The 23,278-nt window shown below is 43.3% G+C and overlaps 1 protein-coding gene across 1 annotated transcript; it reads left to right on the top strand.

Annotated features, from left to right (window-relative positions):
* Positions 1 to 2,738: 2,738 nt before the first annotated feature.
* abhd17c (abhydrolase domain containing 17C, depalmitoylase) lies at positions 2,739 to 22,639 on the top strand. The gene is made up of 3 exons (XM_042061320.1): positions 2,739 to 3,600; positions 13,878 to 14,057; positions 20,305 to 22,639. Exons 1-3 carry the CDS (start codon positions 3,116 to 3,118, stop codon positions 20,522 to 20,524), a joined length of 885 nt encoding a protein of 294 aa, XP_041917254.1. The 5' UTR covers positions 2,739 to 3,115; the 3' UTR covers positions 20,525 to 22,639.
* The last annotated feature ends 639 nt before the right edge of the window (positions 22,640 to 23,278 follow it).

Here is a 23,278-nt window from a genome sequence, read left to right as displayed (position 1 = left end):
TGACTCTTACCTATCAGAGTACCATACCCGTAATCAAACTGTCTTTCAGGCAATTTCACATCACATTTTTTTTACATACCATGTGCAATGAACACATTGCCCTATCTTGTATTTCACCTTGTCCTCCTGGCTATGACAAATCATACTCACTCCAGTAGCTTGTTACTGATTAGGGGAGAAACTGGTGCACTTCTCATTCCTGTCTATCCCCGCTTCCCTGCTTTTTACCTCTCAGATATGTCAAAATGCGTAGCATCCTGAGCTGAGATCCATCCAACATTTGAATTAAATTACAAAAGGGTCCCTGGGCAGACTGTCTGTTTTTTTTACCACAGGAAATTAACTGACCGAAGCATGAGCCACCTCTTTCCTCTTTGGAAGAAAAAGGTGATTTAATAACCAGCGTATTACATCAGACCTCTGTCATGCCAGCATGTCAATAGGGAATCGTTTTCAGATCTGCAAAATTCTGTTGTCTTTTTAAAGCCATTGCTCAGCTGCACTCAAATGAATATCAACATTGCACAGAGTCCAACCGTCATAGCTTTGGAGAAAATTAAGACACCACTTTTTCTTCTATCAGCATAGACATACTGTAGTTATGGCAGCCAGTATTCAAACATAAGTACACCTTTGTAGTCAACTGAATGAGGCAGTGATACAGTGATCACCTTGAAACCAATCTTACAAGAAGGGATAGAAGAATCATTGCATTGACATCACTATCCTCTTGCATTAGGACCTGCTGGATGGCAAAATAGCCCCTACATAATTGAAGTAGAAACATAACTATTGATCATGGTAAGAAAAAAAACATACCCTTTGGATAGGACCGTAGCAGACTAAAATAAGGTAATCTTATATCTAATGAGTCAAATTTTCTGCTTTGCCCAAGTTAACACTTGCCTGGTCATCTAATGGTTATGGAGACATGAAGAGGCCTACAACAGTCTCTTGCATCCACTGAGCATTTGATGGAGGGTCTGTGAGGATCTGAGTGCTTCAGCAAAATGAAACAGTCATAATACTCAGGTCTACATATTTGTCAGATTTAAGCATCTTCACTCCCTCTTGTCTGAGAAAAAAGATACTGCAAATGCTGCATTTCTGCTGCTAAAGGGGGCCTACAGTATATGCAATTGTTTGTAGACAATGACAACTGGTGAAATTAAAAACATGTTGCCTAGTGTTTTCAAACCTTGAATAAAGTAAATCAATTTGTGTCAATAGTTAATCATTATTAATAATATTAATTAATTTGAAGAGTTGCTGGATGTGTTAATAATACATATTCATATTTATGATGTTTTAACTTACAAAGATTTGAGAGAAATCAATATTTGGTGGAACCGATTTTCAATTAACTTCTTGCATCTTGGCATGCTCTCCACCAGTTTTTGGGTGATTCCTGACATAAAACTTGTTCATGGCTCATATGTCCATTCAGGCCTGCAACATAAAGAATTTCTATACAGTTAACTTAGCTTCCTTTTCTATAATTGCCTATAACTGTTAATACCTGCAAATATATACAAAACCATTGGGACACCTGCCATTATACCCACAGGAAATTTAATCACATCAAATTCTAAATTCATATTAATATGGAATTGTACCACAGCTTCCACTCTTTTGGGAAGGGTTTCCACAACATTTTAGAGTGCAAGTATATTTGCCCATTCAGAAGAGGAGTATTTCTGCATAGAGACTCATTCTTTATGGGTCAGTGAAGTCCTTCCATACCAATCTCGCCCAACAAACTTTTAATGGATCTTGCTTTGTGTGCATGCTGGAACCAGTAAGGGCTTCCCTGTTCCCAAAATGTTGTAGTCTAAGCAATAAGCATAGAACTGTCCAAAATGTCGGTACTGAAGCATTAGAAATTCCCTTCACTAACCCAGCCCAACCCCTGAAAAAAAACATACTTTCATCATTATCCCTCAACCAGCGTGCTCCACAGTGCACAAAGCAAGGTCCAGGGCAAGATGTGTTTAAGTGATTTTGGAATGGAAGAACTTGACTGGCTCACAGATCAGGGTTTTACATCATTAAACACCTTTGGGATGGACAAGAGCAGACATTGTGAGCCAGTTCTTCTCATCCAACAGTGCCTGGCCTCAAAAATGCATTTTCTGGATTGATGGGCAAAAATTCCCACAGACCCTCAACAATCTTGTGGAAAGACTTCCCATGAGTGAAGGCTGTTATGGGTTGCAGAATGGGATGTTGCTGTCTAAGTGGGGTATACACTTATCATGCATGCACTTCCTTTATTCCCTCCTCTCCTTATTCTGCCAATTTCTCTTTCGACTACACCTTGATTAGTATATCTAAAACGTATGTAGGCTACTCTCATCTTGATGTTAGCCTGGACGCTGGCCAGCCCGAAATTAACCTACACAAATTTAAGTTGGGAGAGATTTGAGAGGCTACTTCGGGTTAATTGGGTCTAGTATTAATTGCTACCTAAGGTCTCCTCATAAAGGGCTCTAGAAATACATTTCCACCAATATAATTCCCATCATACTCCGTAGCCTACCTCTGCATTGTAGCTTGAATGTTATTCCTTATTTTTTTAAAGTGGATTTAGATAAACGCGTCTGCTAAATGAACAAATGTAAATCCAATGTTATGTCTATATTTCCTCAGTTTCCATTTAACATGACGCATAACATCAGATAACCCCTGACGTCAGTATCCATTGGCTCGTGAACTGGGATAGGATATGAGATGTTCCCGGAAGTCCTATATTTGGCGTTCGCCGAGCTGGAGTCATGGCTGCTTACATTGTTTTAGGCTAGTTAGCCTTTCGTTGTATATTAATTTGAATAATACTGGAACCAATACCTCGAACATTCTGCACTTAGTTATTATATCGTTAACCATTTGCCGACCCACAACAACCAGCTCGTTATGTCAAAGGGTTTTTGTACCTCATTATTTTGCTATTAGCTATACAGAACTGTTGGCTAGCCTAGCCAGCAAACGATAGCCGATTCAGGTAACGTTCGCTGGCTGATTTGCCGGCCGAAGATTGCGCATTATTGTATTGCTATTCCTTTTATCAACACATTATTGCAAAGTCAGGGGCTTCTATTAATAATTTTGAGTCTCAATGCCCGAGCAAGGCCCTAGGATGAATGGTTTCTCCCTCGGCGAACTATGCTGGCTGTTCTGCTGCCCGCCCTGTCCAAGTCGTATTGCAGCTAAGTTAGCATTTCTCCCACCGGAGCCCACATACTCCGTGCACACTGATGCAAATGGGACGACAAGCCTTCATTTAACCGAACGTGCTGATTGGCAATATTCCCAACGTGAATTGGATGCAGTCGAGGTATTCAACACCCGGACGAGTAGAGGAAACCGGGTTGGATGCATGTTCGTCCGATGTGCTCCAAACAGTCGGTATACTTTACTGTTTTCCCACGGCAACGCGGTTGACCTGGGTCAGATGTGCAGCTTCTACATTGGCCTCGGCTCGAGAATCAACTGCAATGTATTCTCCTACGATTACTCTGGTTATGGCGTGAGCAGTGGGAAACCATCAGAGAAGAATCTTTATGCCGATATCGAAGCGGCCTGGCAAGTTCTCAGGAACAAGTAAGTACCTACTCCGAATTTATGCTAATAACAGCTTAGCTGCTATGTAAAGCTAACGGTGTCTCCCACAGAGATGAACTCAACGACCCTGGGCCTTGGAATTGGGCCCACTGACACTGCATATCTGCAAGATAGGGATACAGGGCAGCATCCATTTGTCGGAGATCACCATTAGCTATTCTTTGTCTCCATAGCTACATCATCTACGTCACGTAAACCACTTACAAAAGGGTAATCTAAAAATACTGCTCATTCTACTGTCTGCTACCAGTCGTTTTGATCGTCGCTGATCATACATGATGGCTGTCAGCAGTATTACTGTTGGCTATAGCATTTGTCAATTGTGACGATGACTATTCAGTTCAGACATAATGCTGATTGAGTCGTTTCATAGGGAGGATGCATTTCACGAAGACTAAATTGTATACCTATTCACGAGTAGGCCTGTCCCCTAATTCAGGCTGGGGTACTGTAGGAAAGCAGTTCCTTTTAATACACCTGGTCCATTGTATTGTATATCTATTCACTATATTCTGGAAGGCACACATGATGGGTGATTTGAATAGCTACCATGTCCAAGCTGTGCTGCTACTCACACGGTTGAAAGCTACTTCCTGAAAGAAGACTCAGCGGTAGTTTAGAGGGATGAAGTCATTATGGGATGACTTCCTGCTTGTAGACAACAATAGAGCTCAACGGGAAGAAGTACCAAGATGGCCAGTATTGACCAGTGCTGGAAGGAAATCGCTCCTTTGTTCATTGTGTGGGAAGCAAGAAGCACTTACTGCTGCTGCAGTGGGGAAGAATGAGGAGACATTATACAGTCAGCCACAAATATGTTTTTCTATTAGATATTTTATTTTAGCCCTCATCCTGACTGAATTGCCTTGTTATGCCTTTGTCATGAAAACCTGTAGTTCCTAGACTGGAGAATTGTTTAGTTGAAGGAATAAACTGGGTCATCAGGCATACAATCTTGAACAGACCATAGAGTTTAGATGTATTTTATGTAAGTCTCACTGATCTGAAGATATAGAGTACATGTTGATTTGAGTGAGCATATGTTTCTCTCTGTTGTTCATAGTGCTTCTTGCTCCTAGGAGAATGTAGGCCATCTCAAACCATCACCATTGGTTCCTCATCCAAATAGTTGGTCTATCAGAGACCATCTAGACAGAGTTGTCGCGGCACACTTCCGGCTATATTTTGGGCTGGTGTCTTTATGGTAATGCAGCTTGATTCAAAAGACCAAATGATAGGAAACCCATTTTTATGACAATATAAAAATATGGGACTATTTTTATTTATTTATCACAACCTCTCTTAACATTCTTTTTGACAAGGTTAACTGATGCATCATTTTTTTTAATGTAAATCTCTAGGGAAATAACTGTGCGTCCTTCAAGCAATTAAGCTAAATTAAACATTTTGTATATTCAGTGCACCCTTGATTGGTGTTCAGATTGGTTGTGTCATGCCCTTTGGGTTGGATGGTGATGACCTGTAAAACAAAAGCAACATCTTGCAAACAACATCTTGCGTTCTCTGAGCCATTCCATTATTATCCTGGTCCTGGAATGTTTGGTTTTCATAGATATCATAATGATGTGATTACTGTAAAATCTTCTGTGAAAACGGTTAGTTCCCCAAAAATATTGATAAATGACCGTGCTTGACATTTGTTCAGAACAGTTTGTCTGTTTTCACATATTACTCTGAGCTGAAATGCAAGTTAAAAAAAAAAAAAAAAAAAGCCCTAGGTATGATTAACATAACATTTTGTGTAGAACTTACTACACTCTGGGAAAACCACTCGGTTTCAGTCAAATTCTTCCCATACCAGTGAAACATTAACAAAGCGGAATTATCAGCCCTTATCATACCTTGGTAAAAATAGTTCAAGGGGAACATACCTTTTAAGTAAAGCAAGACCAATAAAGTGGTTATTGCCTATATGTTAATTCCTTCAAAACAGATGAAGGCTTTAAAAGGTGTTGCTTGGAAAAAAATGTTAGCACCCTTTATCAACACCTGACACGTTTGCAGTTCCTCTCTTGAAGAGTTTGCCAGCTGTTGGCAAGGTATTAGCTATTGGAAATAAGAACTTGTGAATTTTGCCATCAGTCTGTATTAACACTCAGGTTTTCACTCAACAAATTACTTTAATTGGCTTAATGTGAACATCTACTTATGAAGATCGGGGTTGTAGTCTGATCCGACCAACCAAGTTTTCTAAGTCGACTTAATGCATTGCCATGTACTGTGGATAGTTAAACATAATGTTTCCAAAATCATTTTAATGGCATGTAACGATTACCGGTATAATGGTAAACCGCGATAAAAATGTTGACGATAACAATTACCGTTTTTATTTCATATATCATAATTATTACGGATGATTACTACGGTGTGGAAATCGTGTGTTTAATCCTTCCCAGCTTCATCCAAACCTGCTTTTGACATACAGTAGGCCTGAAACAAAACTGGTACCCTACTGATTCTGTTATCTACTTGATGGATTTAACTGTGGCACAAAGCCAATTAAACATGACCTAGGAAAAAGTGAATGGGACAACACACAATGCCACGGTAATGCTATGCTATGAATTAAGAATGCTCAGCTCAGCCAGGTTTGTTTGTGCAGTCAGGATGTAGGCCAATGAATGTGAATGAAAATATGCTCTATAGTAGCAATAGGCCACCTTAAAATGCACCAGAATAAAAGAATCTCCTCAGTAACAATCTTTTACCCTCCCTCAGCACCCCCTCTATGAGAGCACCCCCAGGTGAAAATGAGCTCCAGCATCCCTGGTTAAATGTTGCACTTTTGATCAGGTTTTGCCTATATTTTGTAATATAGTAAATGCTTTCACACTTTTTGAAACAATTTCAGCTTATGTAGGCCTATTAGTGCTTTCTGAACATATTGAACACACTTAAAAATGCCGCGATAATACCGAAAACCGTGATAATTTTGGTCACTATAACCGCAAGGTTAAATTTTTATACCGCTACATCCCTACACATAACCATGACGAATGCCATTGTCTGAGCGGCCCTCTATAGGCGATTACCGACTTTCTGTGTTTGGGTAGGAACAACTATGTTTTCACTTTGGTTACATTGTCTGCTCAGGTCAAAGCTAGCTTGATTCACCTTGTGTCAAGACATTTTCTGTCTGCATTTTTAATCATATTCTGTAGTGATTTGTCCGTTAAGGGTCTCAGAGTAAAAAGTAACTGAAGTGGCAGGAACAAACTACTCTTAATAGATAAGCACACTGCTCACCTGCTCCCTAAGTGTTTTATAGTGCCTTTTTCCACAAGGACCACTCACTTGAAAACCTTCACTGTTCACCCGTCATTGAAGGCCGTGTTTGCCTTCCTCTCCAAGTCACCGCTAGCACTTCCCTCTTATTAGAGTGCTGGACGCCATGGTTTCCTCCCTGACCATGCTGAGCTCCCGGTGCTCCCTGCCAGGCTGTGGATAGCCTTTGACTTGCATGGTTGGTTTGCAGCTCAATGATTTGATCTTTGACAAGACTATGACGTGAACTCGGTGGCATTTGTGTTGCCGGTTTTTAAGAGTGTAGGGACTGAGAAAGAGTCCATTGCACTCTGGGTAGTTCAGCTATGAATTACAATCAGCTTTCCATTGGGATTGATAATCTGATTGGGCCAAATAGTATTGTTGGGCGAGGCGTAATGAAGTCCAGCATTAAGCAATTTATTACCCATTCAACCCTTAGGGAGTATCGCACCTCCGAAGCATGATGATGCGATTCCATCGAAATTCAAGGACGGTCCGCTCCCTATGATAAGGCAGTGCCAGGTAAAACTCGCCGTGAAAGTGAGCATGCTATTTTTGTTGGCACTCAAAATAGATTTGCGAGAAATCTCCTTTTTTATAACACAAAACCCCCTCTGCTTGTGTGCTTTCGTCAGAGTGTAGGAGGGAGATTTTTTTTTTCTTACCGTGGCTGTTGAATCCAGCCCATCTCATCCCACCCCACCCCCGCCCAACCCTGCCTCTCATGGGCTCCAATCTGTTCCCAGCCTCTGGCGTGGGTGTGTGAGTGACTATTTGTGCAGTGAGAGGGAATACAGCCTAATAAGGGGACGGTTCACAGGTGCAGGGCAGCGGTTGGCACCTGGTGGCTGGCTGGGCACAGTCTGTGAGCGCCAAGCTCTCCAGCTCCGCTCTGCAGCCCAGCAGAGGATAAGCTACTGACGGTGGGACACCAGGTCTCTGAATCCTGGTGAGGATGACTATTGTGAAAATCCAGACTGCGGAGCAAGGAAGGGGTGATTTTAAATTGCAAACATTGTATGAATTGTGGGTTGCACTTAAAGGCTTTTGAATGGTTCAAATAACATCTTTATAGCACCTGCTATTGTAGAGTCACTGAAGGAGAAGTGTAGGAAACACCCTTTTCTGTTCCCCAATGCAATTGCTTTTAAATCTGTGTCGGGAAGAATGTGCTCAGAGAAGTGTCCTTGGATTCAATTACTTGCTCCTCTCCAGCCCGATGGCTCTCGGAGGTCGGACTCGGGTAACAGCGTTGCAGCCAATTGTAGCCCAATTTTCAGCCGCTGAAGAGACAAGACATCACCACGCTCCAGTGTGCTGTGCCGGGGCGGTGAGCACACCTGGCTGGGTGCTCATGGGGGTCGCCGTCTTGTTTTTCTCTGTGTCTGGTGCGCTGCGGAGAAAGGTTTACGGGCCGGGATTGGGTCGGCCTGTCAAATGCCACCCAAGTGTGTTGGGAGCAGCTCGCAGAGAGGAAGCAAGCCAGAGTCAGAGTGAGCCTTAATCTGAAGACAGAGCTGCAGGTAATAAGGGCGGTCGTGGAGTCTGCCTGTGGTACCCCCTAATGATTCAGTCAGGCCCTCATAATGATGGAGTGGAAGGAAAGGATGTCCAGGCATTCACTGGTTCAACAGTGGGGGAAATAAAATAAACCATCTAAGTCTTAGCATGGGTAAAGCCTAGTTAGTGTCGACTGATAGATTACAGTGAAGCACTGCAATAATTGGATTGCAACCACTGTAATTGAGGTCATGATTGAAATCATATCTGCTCTGTTAAGGCTAAGGCTACAACTTGCTGTGTACATAGGAATACAGTACATATCCATGCCATCCGCATCAAAATGTCCCTTATTTCCCACTGAATCTTGCACATCTTGACATTCTTTTTTTAGACTTTATTTTATTTCTGTGAACACCTTGGGTCAATTGCATTGCATTTAATGCATTGCTATATAAATAAATGTGACTTGAATTGACTAAAGAATACCACGATGCTGTTAACTTACACCCTTTTCTTCTGTGAGTCAGTGAGGGTACATTCGATATTTTACATCATGCCGTTACAACACTGTCACACTTTAAATTAAAGGGGTCATCCTCAGCCACTGGCTCAGTAAGCTGTTTGTTTATGGCCTGAGGTGGGACCTCAGTAAATTATCCTCTCACAGGCAGGAGAGGAGGGGTCCGTATCATCTGTCTTAGGCCAGGCATGCCTGTCACGGATGTGTTAACAAGGGCATGTTCCGCGGCCCAGACCCCTGCTGATTTGCTTTCTCACAGTCTTGACAGGCTGCAAAAGACTTGGCAAGACGACTGTGGGTGGGATACGACTGAGTTCTCTCGACTGATCGTATGGAATTTGTAAAATTTGTCAGCCAGACCTAATTCAGTGCTGTGTGGAAGAGATTGTATAACAAATTGCTCAGACTGGGCCTTATGTGTTGTGTGTTTTATTAGCTGTTGTGCTTTTATTTTATTGCTCATAAAACAAACCAAAAAAAAAGCACGCAGCCTCAGTCGAGCCAGGAATCGAGTCCAGTTCATTTAGCAACGTAAAAGCCATAGCTGCAGCTGCTGCTGTATATTTATGCCTGAAAACTGCAAGCAAACTTTAACTAACTTGTGCTTATCCTGCAGTGGTGGTCAGCCGCTGATAACGTGTCTAATAAGTGATTCCTAAATTGGTAACGGAGAGGGAAGCCCCAGCTTTAGAGACTTAATTAGCATGCCTGCTTGTACCCTTTCAGCAGTGTACACTGAACCATGTCGCCAGAGGATTCATTTGCACTTCCAAGAAAGTATTAAAGGATGCTGCTGGATACGCTTGTATGTGGCACCTATGCTCGCTAATCCTGTTTAGCTGTCTTGACATGTTAAGGGTGTTAAGGATGCAGCTTAAAGATAATTCATCTCTAATTTGCCACCATTTTGGACGGCCTCTTTATTGTTTGCTGTTTAGTGACTCATCAGGTCTCACCGTGTGCTGTGTAAGTTATCAAGCGCAGAGTTTCCTCTTCGCATTCACGTGTATGGTGGCACCCAGATATTACGATCAATTTACGGTCGATTATGAAGCGTGCATAGAGTGTTTATTTTTCGGTTTAGTGTTGGTTGCATCACCTTGCCAAACCAGAGCTTTTGTTATTTAATATTCTGTTCTCTGCGTGGTGTGACATGATCTGAAGCAATTTGACATGTTCATTCACTCCATTCCATAATTCCAGCAACCCACATACCACCCTATTAAAAAAAGGCATTGAATGAAAGCACCAGTCAGATGGCATTTTAATATTTAATCCGAGTGACCAAAGGTGAGCTGCGTGTGGTGTGGTCTGCGCTGAGGTGATTGTGAGCCTGTTTGCCAGCGGGGGTCATCATTGCTAATGAATGCAGGGAGGAGGGATGGTCAGTCCTGTGGCTCTGTCGCTGTTTGTTCTCTCTCTGCCGGGTCTTTTCTTGTGCTGAATTGAGAGTAGGTGTTTGGAGAAGAGGATAGTGTTCCCACATCATCCCTGCTTGAGATTGGCTTGAGCTTCTATTCAACTCTGACCACACACAGACACACACACATTGGCTATCCTGATTTTACCCCTGTGCAAAATCCTTGAGTCTCCAGATGCAGCAGCCATTACAATACAGCAGGGGGTCTTCAGGAAAATCAATTACAAGTCAGCACGGACTTGATTAATTGTTAATCTCTCATCATTTCAGTATGGCTGTAGAGATGAGTCCTTCCCGAGCTAAAGGAGCGACCGTGATCTACTCGGTAATGAGTATATCACTTCACTGTTTGCCATTTCAAATGCTAGAATGTCATAGGTTCTCTCTGAGAAATGCCAGCCGGAGTTCAAATAAAATTCCAAGAGAATGTCATGTTGAATTTCCCCTCTGCCACCGCTTACCTCGCCAGCCAGCGAGGACGAGACGTGAATCGTTGAGTTCAGAGTCGCTCGGGGCAAAGTATTTCTTCTTGGAGACCTTAAACACTTCTTCGTCATGTTTTGGGAAAAATGAGGACTGCATTGTCGTCTAAGCCACTCTCCCATTCTGTGTGTGCTGAATTTGCGTACGTGTGCAAATTTAATCTGGTTATTAACATGAGGATGCCTGTGCAGAAACGAGGCAGACTTAGCTAATGTTTAAATTAAGGAAAGACGCCACATAGTTTTCATGCAAAGAGAGTGGCCTTGCTTTCTTAAACCAAAACATTGCAGGAACGGGTGTTGTTTCTTCTCTTTAGTGGGAAAGGAAATACATCCGCTTTGTTTATTTTGCCAAGTGTTTGTTTTCGACATACAGTGACTGCCGTGTGTGGAGTGTTGAACCTTCCAGTATGAGGACACATTATTCTAGATTGAAAACACTTGGGCCCTGGGATTTTCCTTCTTTAGAGTGAGCTATTCCCTGAGCCATCCCAACCATTCACATGTGTGAGTTGTTTTTGTGTGTGTGCGTGTGTGCGTGTGCGTGCGCGCACACACTCCAAGAGTGCCGCAGTGGCTGTAGGCCCAGCTCAGCGCTTGGCTGTCAGCTCGCTGTAGCGTGCTTCAGTGCCGTGCCGATCCTGCGTAGGTTGTTCCACACAGCCATAGCCATGCTTGTTTGGACAGGCCATTGCTCACTGCCCTCATTTTTGTGCACGGAAACATGGCATCTGCTGAGCCTGTGCTTTCAATAGCTTTCCGTCTGGGGCAGCCTCTATTTGGACAAGCTTCTTCATCTAAACATCTGCAAGTTTGTCGCTCCCCCCCACCCCAAACATAATGACACCCGCACAAAAGGGAGATTTTAACGATCAATTCCTCATTTGAGGGAAATGTGAAAATAGCTTTGTTTTGCTGACCTGGAAAAGGGTGCTGATTTCTGCCAGCCAGTCCCTCTCATCTATTACCAAATTACCTCCAGATCAGCTCTCCACCCTCTAATCTTGATCTGCGCACACTGTTAGCAACATATTATTTGACCCTAAATGTGTTTTTCCTTCTCCATCTCTGCAGCCACAGCCCCGGGTACCACAATGGCATCAGTGTAATCAAAGCAATCCACCTTTGGCACCCAAACAGACATTAAGATCTGTGTGATTGCATGGCTCGTGGCAAAGCCAGATCATTGGATGAATGTGGTTTGGCCGAGCACAGTGTTTTCAAAGCACTTGCGGTTCACTTGGCTTGCTTTGTGAAGAAACTACTCTCTCTTTATTTCCATTACACTGTGATGTAAATTATGCTCTTTGCATAGCTCTCAGCACAGTAGCAATAGGCCTATATCCCTGCTGTTATAGTTATGTGATGCTGAAAGAGATGCACAGCGAAATGCCCCAATCCACTATAGTCAGGGTAGTTTTGTTGCGTTGCTTAAATCCATCTCTTGGTTTTTGGTTGCTGATGAGTAGCAATTTCAAATGTCATTTGGCTCATGTTGCATATATGAGGTTTGGTTTCTAATGGTGGTTAGGTTCCCAGACACTCGGCTTTTGATTGTAATTAACCTGACGTAGAAGTCATGGAAGCGTTGTCATTCTTTTCCAAGTGTTAAAAATTAAAGGAAGAGTTGTTCCACTCATCAGAGGCTACTGTGTGTCCTCGGTTACAGAAGTGGCATCTATCATCATCCCAGAGATAACATTGTTCAGTTGGTTAGCATAGTAGTCCTGTTTCACGGTCATGTAACGATAAGGAGGGTTATTGAAGCTAATTTGCAAATTATGGAGCACAATCGTTTCATCTCATTAGCTTACACGCTCTCTCATTTTAGACAATGAGAAGAGGGCCAAGGATGAAGTCATTGTTTGTCCATTTTATTTATGCAAAGTTAGCCCTCACGTCTCAACTTAACCTCTGTAGGTTGTAGTTGGGTTTGAAATGCAGTCAAGAAATGAAGAAGACCTGCATTATCTGCCTGCTACTAGTACTAAAGTGTCCTTTTACAGCAGAAGGAATGCTTTGCCTTCCTGTATGCATATTACAGGGCAAAGTAGATGCGGTCAATAACATGACCAGTCGTTAGTTCCCTCTAATAAGGGGACTTCCTTTTGGTGGAGTCACAAATATACTTTAGTCACAAATATAGCTCATCTCCAGCTGCTTCAGTTTTGTCGAACATCCTCACCTGGGCCCGCAGGGACCGGCGGGTCCTTCTCGGCTTGTAGGGCCTGCCCAGCTGAGGCGACCGCCAGCCCCCAGGGCGGTCAGATATCAAAAGTGGCACCGTTTAGCCTGAAACACCCCGCATACCTGACATGCTGTGCGTTGCCAACTGTGATTGAGTTGCAGCTCGCTCCTCCAGGACAGAGCCCGGCTCTCGCGCTCGCTCTCACATGAGCGTGCCAGGAACGCCAGGGCGAGTGACACGAGAGGAATGGAGCCGTTCCGCGAGTGCCTCTCTGAGGGGCCTGCGCTTTATTAAGACGCACAGAGCCCTTGCCCGAGATCGGCGTGACGGCATTAAGTCCTGACAGCTGTCAGGGAGGCCACTCTGAGCACATCTTAAAAATGTCCAATAAAAACAACCACTGCTGACATCTACCTGCTCCAGGACATACACAAGCCCTTCTTCTTTCCTCACCTTGTGTTTAGCAGTGAAAGTCTTTGTTTTGACAGTTTACTTGGGTATTTATTGAAGCGTGCCATGCAGCCCTGTGTTCAGACAGAGCGGTGCAATTTAAGCTCATGTTGGGTAACACTGTCTGGTTCAACAAGATTTACTGCTGTTTTTAAAGGGTGGTTTACTTTAGCTAGCATCTGGAGCCTTAATGCTAATCATGTTATTTGATCTCTTTTTGGTCTGCTTTTATTTAAACTCTTGTTCAGGTGGAGACTTATTATTTTTTTTTTAACTGAAAATCTATGACTGAGCAGAGTTGCCTCACAACCCCCCCCCACCCCCCTTCTCCCACCCCTGTGCCCTTCTCCCACCCCTGTGCCCTTCTCCCACCCCTGTGCCCTTCTCCCTCCCCTGTGCCCTCAGGTATGGAGTGACGCCAGAGAACATCATCCTTTACGGCCAGAGCATTGGCACGGTGCCCACGGTGGACCTGGCGTCCCGTTATGAATGTGCTGCCGTCATCCTGCACTCCCCGCTCATGTCCGGCCTGCGCGTTGCCTTCCCTGACACCCGCAAGACTTACTGCTTTGATGCCTTCCCCAGGTGAGTGGTGCTGGCTGATTGGTGTGGTTTTAGAGGCTGGCTGCCGCGGTCCGCAGCGCAGGTGCTCGTACTCTCGCAGTGCGCTGACCCCAGCCAGTGCACTACCTCAGCAGAAACACCGTCTGCTGCTCTCATGTTTTTCCCCTGTCAGCTCAGCCAGGTTCTCCGCCCTCTTCCTGCCACAAAGCCAATTTACTCCTTTCAGTGAAAAATACACACACCCAACTTTTGACTTGTGCAAGCACACACAGACACACACACGTTTAGTTTGGATGTCCATTATCATCAGGATATCTCTGGCTTTCCATCGTGTCATTATGTGTGATTTGGAATGCATTTACACGACACGTAGCCCTATGTTTTTTTTTTTGTCCGCCGAGCCATGCTCTTACAAAGTGCTCTAGTGCCTCTCTCACACGGGCTTCAACACGCCAATGAGGTTCCGCGCACACAGCCTCGCTCCAGCATTCTCTCCCCATCACATTGGCTGCCCTCAGCATGTTTCAGCTGCCCCTTTGCTCTTTGTTGTGCCACTGAAAATAGACGTTTGCTTTGAAAGTCGGGCGGCGACGTCACCGAGGTCCTGCTTTAACTTAGCACCTCGTAATGTGCGCCAGGCCTTTTTATGAAGCCGAGCTCAGCTTGTGCCCAAGTAATCAAGCGTTTATGGAACCACACAGCAGTCCAGGAGTTCTTTTGATCCAGATTTCTTGTCTAGGCTATTTCATTTTGTGGGTGCTTGGCTGGCTATGCGCAGGTGGAACTGTGCATGAGTGTACCATTTTCATATCCTCATTAGTTCTTTACACACCACTGTTTTTTCCTCACCTTCACCTCAGCTTACAGTCATGATCGCCGTGCAAACACAACAAACAAAACATATATCATTATCGCCATAAATAGCATGAAATATTGTGATATTAGTTTTGAGCCTAGTTTGAGGGAGGGGGCCAGTGTGGAGGGCTGAATGGCTAGGGGATTGCCTGCTCACATTGCTATCCTACACTACTCGGAGGAATCATCGCTCTCCGAAAAATCTTTAGAGGGATTATTTTGGCATGGCGGCCTGGAGACGATGAGTTGGCAATTAACACCATGACATCTGTCACATCAGTTCCTCGGCCTTCTCGATGACAGCCAGAGAGATTTAGTTCTGCCTATCGTTCGCTGGCAGCAGGTGGAAGAGGCACCACTAGTGTTCTATCCTTAGCAGACCTGACAGTGAGCTCTCCAGACTTATAAGCACAAGGAGAATGTAGTCAGGATATATTGCGTGCTTTGCTACATTATGCATTTCCACAGATGAAGAGAAGGCAATTTGAGGCGATCTATTAAAAAAATAATCATACAGAAATAATGAATATTAAACTGACGTGTTGGTGCAGCGGATCACAGCAAACTAGTGTGCTATTAACACCGTCTCCTCATCTCTTCGGAAAGAGACTGCCTCCTGAGAGTCTAAACATTTTTTTTATTTTTTCTCTGGGTGGGAGAGGTGAGTGGCAGCTAGAGAAGTGTAGCACACACCTTACCAGGATCTTTGATGTATTGTGCCACAGCTTTTGAAGTGTGTGTGTGTGTGTGAGCACGTTTGTGTTTTGTGTGTGCGTCTGGAGATGCTCGTTGCGTCTAGCTGCCACGTCTGGCGCTAGAGATAAAGTGTAAACATGACATTTGAGGCCTCAGCTGCGTGAGCGCGCAGAGCCTCAATCAGAGAGCCGTCTCCATTGAGTGGACAGGATGTGATGGAGCACTTTTGTATGGGCTCCACTTCAGACTTGGCCACTGTGTTTTCATATCGCCTTACAGCACGCCATTTATCACTTAATGTGTTTTTCGGCATTTTTCAGGTAGGAGGACCTGTTTTTCCTCTTTACAAAAGCCATTTCTCAGCTAAGAGGACAGCTCTGTTTTTCAATGGTCTGGCCAGTGCTGGGTTGTGGAAACTGTAGCGGTCCTTTGAGATGAAGATTACATTTTTGTTTTGAAGTCTTAAGGAGGATGACACGTGCTGGTGCCCTGTTCTGTCTGAATACCTTCCTCAAACAGGCGTCGCGTGGCTAGCGCTTTCACACGCTGTTGATTTAAGTGCGGTTCAAGTTTGTTGCGCGTTAAGCGTTTTAGAGACCCCTCCAAAGATCAAAGCAAGTGCACGTGTGTGATTTCGGACACGCGTGTGAATTTTAATTCACAGTACTGGTCCCCCGCCGTGCTGAGAGCATGGCACACTGTACACTCGACTGGGCTTTAATGAGACCCGCCACTGGAGCGCCTGTGCAGAGATTTGAAGGAGCCCTGGCCAGCCATTTTTTAATATCAGCAGGTGAATGAGCTTTTGATCCCAGACCTGTGTGGTACACACGCAGAATAACAAGCACAAGCAAATGAGCTGTAGAGGCTGGGCTAGCCTGAGCAGGACTCAGTCAGGGCTCACAACATGTTTGTGTGTTTGTTTTGTTGGGGGGTGGGTGGGTGGGGGTGGGGTGGGGGGGCTGGAAATGGCAAAAGAGAACCATGCAATTTGTCTTTGCTCTGTAGCCTGTTCAATTGATTTCTTGCTAATTGTAGTAATCGCACACTGTAGTGCAGAAGCTGTCAGAAGTATGCCCCTAGTGACATGAACAACAACAACATGTACATTGGTCATGATCGGCATGCATGTTTATCCAAATGAAAGGATTCCTCAGAATTACAGGCCTTGAATGATCTTTGTATGTTGGCAGTTAAAAGCCTACATGTACTTGACATTTATTGTAAAAACTACAAACAAAGCTTCTGAGCCAGCAGCCAACAGTTGATTATGTGGCTTTCATTTCACTTGAATGGAGTAGGATCATTGTCCATAATATAAACCCTATGAAAATGTAAAAAAAAAAAAAGACCTTCATATCATCATTTGTGAAACTGAAAGTAAGTAAGCAATTACTGATATTTCTTATGCAAGTTCACTTTTCACAACAGAACATTGAAATAATACATTGTTATGCAACACCTGAAACTTTCACCTTCTATTTGCATGAGAACTATTTTGTTTTCCCTCAGCGGAAACCACAAAAAGGGGTAACAAAATAATTTAAAAACAAATCTGTGTGAATTATCCTCTCTTGTTTTGGCAAGTAGCTGTATAATAAGCAATGCATTGGCAATACATTATCCAATACTTATTTGTTTAAAATGGTTAGAATGTCTAGAGTTTGTTTTAAATCAGTTACAGCTTTGAACAGAAGAAGTGATGCCATGTAAACATTACAGCCTCAAACAAATTAACATACTGGCATTTTATCACTACCTCATTAGATTTGCACAATTGGACCACATTTTTTGGATAAAGGTGTTTGTGTGGAGTTCATTATAATCAAGCTATTACTCTAATCATCCGCTGTTTTATTTGGCTCCCTATAATCCGTCACTTTGATAGTGATCCTTCATATCATCACATGCTTTTGTGCTCTTAACATAAAAGTGAATTGTTGGTTGACAATATTCCTGGAAGATTCTGAAGCCTTTCCATTTGAGGGATCTTGGTAAAGGGTTTGCTGAGAGTAGGTTTAGAAGCTCTCCTGAAATTCGATTCTTTTGTGATGTCCTATAGCCACTCACACATGAGGCTGGCATTTTCCAAGCAGAAATGATTTAAGTGGTCTGAATCTGGGGTCTTATTGTGGCAGTAATTGCGACGAACTTCGGTTGTAATCTCCGAGCAAAAGATACTGTCTGCCCCTGGCTTTATCCTTTCAGAGTTTTTTTTTAGTCAAGCTAGTCACAATGATCACAAGTCTGCAAAACAAGTCAACAGAAAGAAGGCTGACCCAGAATTCATTCTTTTCTCTTCAGGCTGCTTTGCCTCACTCACTCACTCTGGGTGGAAGTGGAATTAATGGTAGCTACAGGGTAAACACTTCATTATATTCCGATTGTTACTCTCTCTCTCTCTCTCTCTCACTGCTCTGTCTGTCACTATCCCCTCTCCCTTCTCCTCCTCTTTGATGAATAGATCCTAGATACTTTTTCTCTCTTCCAGTGCCTGCTTATGCTGGAGCTTTTGTAATGACTTCTCTGTAGTGAGCAATTGAAATGTCTGTGTGCTAATGGGGCGATGTCCGTTCGCGGACCACGTCTGTAATGAATGTGCAGTTAGGCCATGCTAATGGGATCGGGCGCCAACACGCTTTGATGCCAAGCAAATAGGCATGTGGGTCGGGATAGGGCATCGTATTGATGCGCTCAGGTGTTTTGTTTTTTTAAAGGTATCTGTTGAGGCCTTAGGTGATGGTGGAGAGAGCAGCCATAATTGATTCTGCATTACCCAACTCCTGGTGTTGTCAAAAGAGCTGAACTTCTAAGGAGTGAGTGAGTGAGTGTGTGTGGCCTATATTTTCCTCTGCTGTCCAGTGGTCTTTCAACTTCTCATGAGACATATCTTGGTGTCAGTGGGCAGAGTACTGACAGTACCAGGAAGATTGTGCCTTTCTGTGTGTATGTGTCTCTGTCCATTGCACCATCCAGAGCCACAATCAGATCTCTTGCTACTAAACGCCAGGCTTAATGCCGCCATGTGCGAAAGAATTGTGAATGGACAGTCGAGACTTTATGAAACTTTAATGAGTCGGCCGTCTCCAAAGATTTCGCTTGGCTGCAGTGTGGAATGGTTTGGAATATTAAGTGCATCCACGGTGAAAAGGTGTCAGATGAGCTTCCCCCCCCCCCCCCCCTCAGCCTCACCCTCGTCCAGGGGAAAAGGGAAGAGGCAAGTGTGGTGCTAAATTTTGATGTTGCTTTTGGCAGCTCGGAGCTCCAGATGCTTCACTGGAGCTCGGAAAGCCCAGTCACTCTGGCATCTCCCATTTTTCTTTCAGGCTTCACACAGTGTGCGCATAACAATGTTGTCATTGTGCCACACTTGTGCTTTTTTTTTCTTTCTGGGCTTAAAGTGTCCATGTCTCTCTCTAATAGTGTATGCTTTTGTGATGTGTATGAGTGTGCGTGTTAAGGAGCCCATGAGGGATGGTGCTGGGAGGGAAAGCAATCAGCGGGCGAGATATCGGGATGGAACCAAAAAGAACGGCAGTGAAGAATTTAGAGGTTCGGCTTAAAGAGAACGGCAGGGATCTCACAGACAGGGTCACTGTGCCACACGTGGAATATCGCTTTCCCCCTGCTTGGATCTTTAAAACTTTTATACAAACATTCCTCTCTGTCTTTTTTACCCCACCGTTTCAGCTCTCTCTTTCTTTCTTTCTTTCTTTCTTTCTTTCTTTCTTTCTTTCTCTCTTTTTTTCTCTCTCTTTCTCTGCACTCCCTACCAATATCCAGAAGAGCAGGCACTGCTCTCTTTATTATGCACCTTGCACAGCACAGGATCCAATCCACGCAGAGAGATGAAAGCCCCCTTTATCGCGCTCCCATCCGTGTGAATGGAATCAATGCTGCTGACTCTGTTTCGCACTGTTTAGATAATTGTCTTCGTCTGTCTAGAATGTAATTACTCCGTCACTCTGTCCATACATTAATCTCCTACCTAACCCCAATTTCAGAGTCGCCGCTCTCTAAGGAGACAGATAAGCAACAATTAGTCATGCAGTGAGCTAAATTAATTAGTATGCATAATTGAAATGAAGCTGTTAGAGAGGTAGCACGAGGCCCCGGGCCCAGACTCTCATCCCCCCACGGAACATCCTCAGCGGGAGTACGGTGACTACCGAGCATAAAATGGGACATTTATGCACCTTTTTTTCAGGTCCTCACATTGCGACTTGTTTGTGCTTTTCCTTTTCCTTTCCTAGTTTCTGTCTAAGTATGCAAACATGTGATTTGACACATTTAAGACAGACACAATCGCCCGCCCACACACATAGAGGCACTTTGCAGCTTTGAATGAATGTTTGTGTTGTTCGATACAGGCTCAGTTTTTTTTTTTTTTTTTTTTTTTTGGCAAGAACATTCGTTATCTCGTCAGGCCAAAAAAAAAACAAAAAAACAAATGTGCAAAGAAAAAGAGTTTTGTTTCTCTTTGAAGTGCTCATCCTTCTCTCTCATCCTTTCTAGCAGTGAGGAACGAAAAGTTAAGTAGAAAAATATACTATGGAACAGCAGTGGTTATTCAATCATTTGTTCTTTCTTTCTTTCTTTCTTTCTTTCTTTCTTTCTTTCTTTCTTTCTTTCTTTCTTTCTTTCTTTCTTTCTTTCTTTCTTTCTTTCTTTCTTTCTTTCTTTCTTTCTTTCTTTCTTTCTTTCTTTCTATTTTCAGTATTGACAAGGTGTCCAAGGTGGCATCTCCTGTGCTGGTCATTCACGGCACGGAGGACGAGGTCATCGACTTCTCACACGGCCTGGCCATTTACGAGCGCTGCCCTCGCGCCGTGGAGCCTCTGTGGGTGGAGGGAGCTGGCCACAACGACATTGAGCTCTACGCTCAATACCTGGAGCGACTCAAACAGTTCATCTCCTTTGAGCTGCCCGCCTCCTGAAGACCCCCGCTGCCATCCACCGCCCCTGCACCAACACACACCTATAACACCCCCCCCCCCCCCCCACACACACACACACACACACACACTCTCACCTCCCCCTCCCCCAGCCCATGTTCAGTCAGTAGACCCTAACGCACATATTTGATCTGGTCCTCCGTGAAAAGGGGGTTGGAGGATCTGATCGGTATTTTGCACTTGCTACCGAAAGCTGAACATTTCCCCAGCCTCTTGAAGATATGATCATTGATTGCCCATTTTGTCTGTGTTGGGGTTGTGACTGGATGGGGGAGGAGAGGAAAATACATTTTAAATAATTTTGAAGTGACTTTGTATTCTTTTTTTATATACCTGACAAAGAACACTGACATTTTTTGCACCTCACTTGCGTATTAAATGTTTTGTTTTGTTGTATTATTTTCTCTCCCTTTGATTGATTTTGTTGACTACCCATGCAGGGTAAACGGATGCACTTTTTTGTGCTGAAATTTTCAGGTGATTGCTCTTTATGTTCTGATGTGTTTTTTTTTTTTTTTTTCATTTGTTGATTTTCTTGGCATTCCATTTTAATCTCCTTGCAGAAAATGAGAGGAATTCAATGTTTTTTTGTTTGTTTTTTAACTGACATGGCCAGTGTGTGGTGTGTATGTGGTATGACTACACTACCCAGGGAACACTCCTCAATGAGAATCTTAAGCTGTGCTGACAACTGGAACACCTGCGGAAATGGCTCCTGATTGAAGTATCACCATGTACTGTGGGCTTGGTAAGGTTACGGGAATGTGTTTTGTGGGATCGGGAGGGTAATCTTTTGGGGTTTTCAGCTCTGAGATATGATGCTTCATTTAACTGCGGCAATCAGGGCTCTCTTATCTGGGCATGTGCTATGTGTCGCCTCCAAATAATTCATGACATGATGGTGTGTACAAATCAGTGTGGAACCATGTTTAATTTTTTTTTTTTTTTTTGGGGGGGGTGTCGAGAAGGATTGACACTACATCAAAAGCCTTATGTCCTTTGACATTTTGCTCCAACATTCCTTTTAATAAAATCTAGGATGTGGGGTTTCCATGATGTTTTTGAGAAGGGGGTACTGCTAGCTGCTATTTGTTGGATAAATCACTGTGAAACCGGACTTTGCTCCACCAAGGTACAGGACTACATACTGACCACATAGAGCCATCTCTCAGCTGCTGCAGTTTTTTGCTGAATCCTCAACATCTAATTCACTCCCCTTAAAAACGCTGAACCTCTTCTCAGTTATGGAGGTCCTGCTTTAGCTACAGGACAACTTGGCATTTTCAAATGTATAGATGTCTGGTGAATAACATAGGGCCATCACAATTTTTGGATTTTTTTATTTTTATTTTTTTGGCTGCTGCTGATTGTCTGCTGAAGGGGGGGGAATCCTCAACAAGAGGAGAAATGACTGTTATTAGGTTGTCATCGATGCTGGATATGACATTTGAAGGATTAAGGATTTTTTTTTTTTTCTGGAAAAGGGATTTGTGATGGGTAAAATTTCACTTCATTATCGTGTTGCTGTAAGGTGATGTCCGGGGGGGTGCTGATTTGACTATTGTGTCATGGAATGTTGTTGTTGTTCTTTGTCATGATTGAAGTGGTCTGATGATGGAAGAAATGAGCCCTCTAGTCTATAATATTGCTCCTTAATGTTTTTTTTTTTTTTGTTTTTTGTTTTTTTAAATATACCTTTTTAGGGAATGACTGAAGATGAATCAAATGGAGCCCTGTTGCTTTTGATACTGATGTTTTTACAGTGTTTCCAGTAACTGAATCTATTTACACCTCTTTAAATGCTGGTTTGTAAGATAATTAACTATACACCTATCTCATCTATAGACATGTAATACATGAATAATGGTATATAGCCTTCTTGATTTTTTTGACACTGGAATAACTGTATGCAACTATAATGCAGAAAACCTAGGTGGTACAAAATGTTGTTAGTGTAAGTTTTGACTATAAAAATCAAAAAGCCTTAAATGTGCCGTGAGACAGATTAATGTTCTTCATGTTGGCTTTTGTTGCCTCAAAGCAGCAACAATGGATGTCGTCTTGCTCATAAAGGAATAAAGGATGCATGGAATCTCACCCAGACGTGTTTCTGTGATGCGTTCCCAACACAGCCTTTGTCATTTCCCACTTCATGCATGTTCTTTTTTTCTTCTCTCTCCTTTTTTTTTTTTTTTTAAATTTGCAGACCTGGCTGGGTCTGTTACTTGTGATCTGTTAATCCCTGTAGCACAGGGCACATGGAACGCCACAGACGTCCATACTGTATTGTTGGCTGGCTAGGCGGAGCATGGCGGTCCGGACATGGAGGGGAAACACTAAACCGTCTCCACTTGCAGAGGGACCGTGTACATTGGACCTGAGCCAGGAGTGCTGCCAGAGCAGGAGTCTGTCAGGGTGGGAGCCAAGATCCTGTTTAACATGTCTGTCGGTCATGTGCCACAGAGCTTCATCGGCCTGCGTTAGGGTAGCATGCACAATAATATGTTTTAAGATCACTTTCAAGGAAGGAATGAAATGCACAATGTTTGGACTACCATTTTCTTATGAGAATTAAGTTCTTTTCACATAAAATATACTAATTTTAGCGCTTGACAAATGGAAAAACAAGCACTTTATACTAAGCAGCATATTTAATGTCTGTGTATCAGTTTGAGGTGACGTGAGAAAATAGTTTATTTTAGTTATAAATGTTAAAGGGGATTGTGTTCTAAGAAG

Source organism: Alosa sapidissima, chromosome 14 (assembly GCF_018492685.1).
Source record: "Alosa sapidissima isolate fAloSap1 chromosome 14, fAloSap1.pri, whole genome shotgun sequence".
NCBI classification, from domain to species: domain Eukaryota; kingdom Metazoa; phylum Chordata; class Actinopteri; order Clupeiformes; family Clupeidae; genus Alosa; species Alosa sapidissima.
Note: the sequence above shows the minus strand (reverse complement) of the source record. Positions and strands in the feature narration are given on the sequence as shown.

Bases quoted from the DNA above. Each gene is read 5' to 3' on its own strand.
- abhd17c (XM_042061320.1), top strand. From the start codon at position 3,116: ATGCCCGAGCAAGGCCCTAGGATGAATGGTTTCTCCCTCGGCGAACTA. The intron at 3,601-13,877 runs GTAAGTACCTAC...CTGTGCCCTCAG, and splicing joins TGGCAAGTTCTCAGGAACAA to GTATGGAGTGACGCCAGAGA. The intron at 14,058-20,304 runs GTGAGTGGTGCT...TTCTATTTTCAG, and splicing joins TGCTTTGATGCCTTCCCCAG to TATTGACAAGGTGTCCAAGG.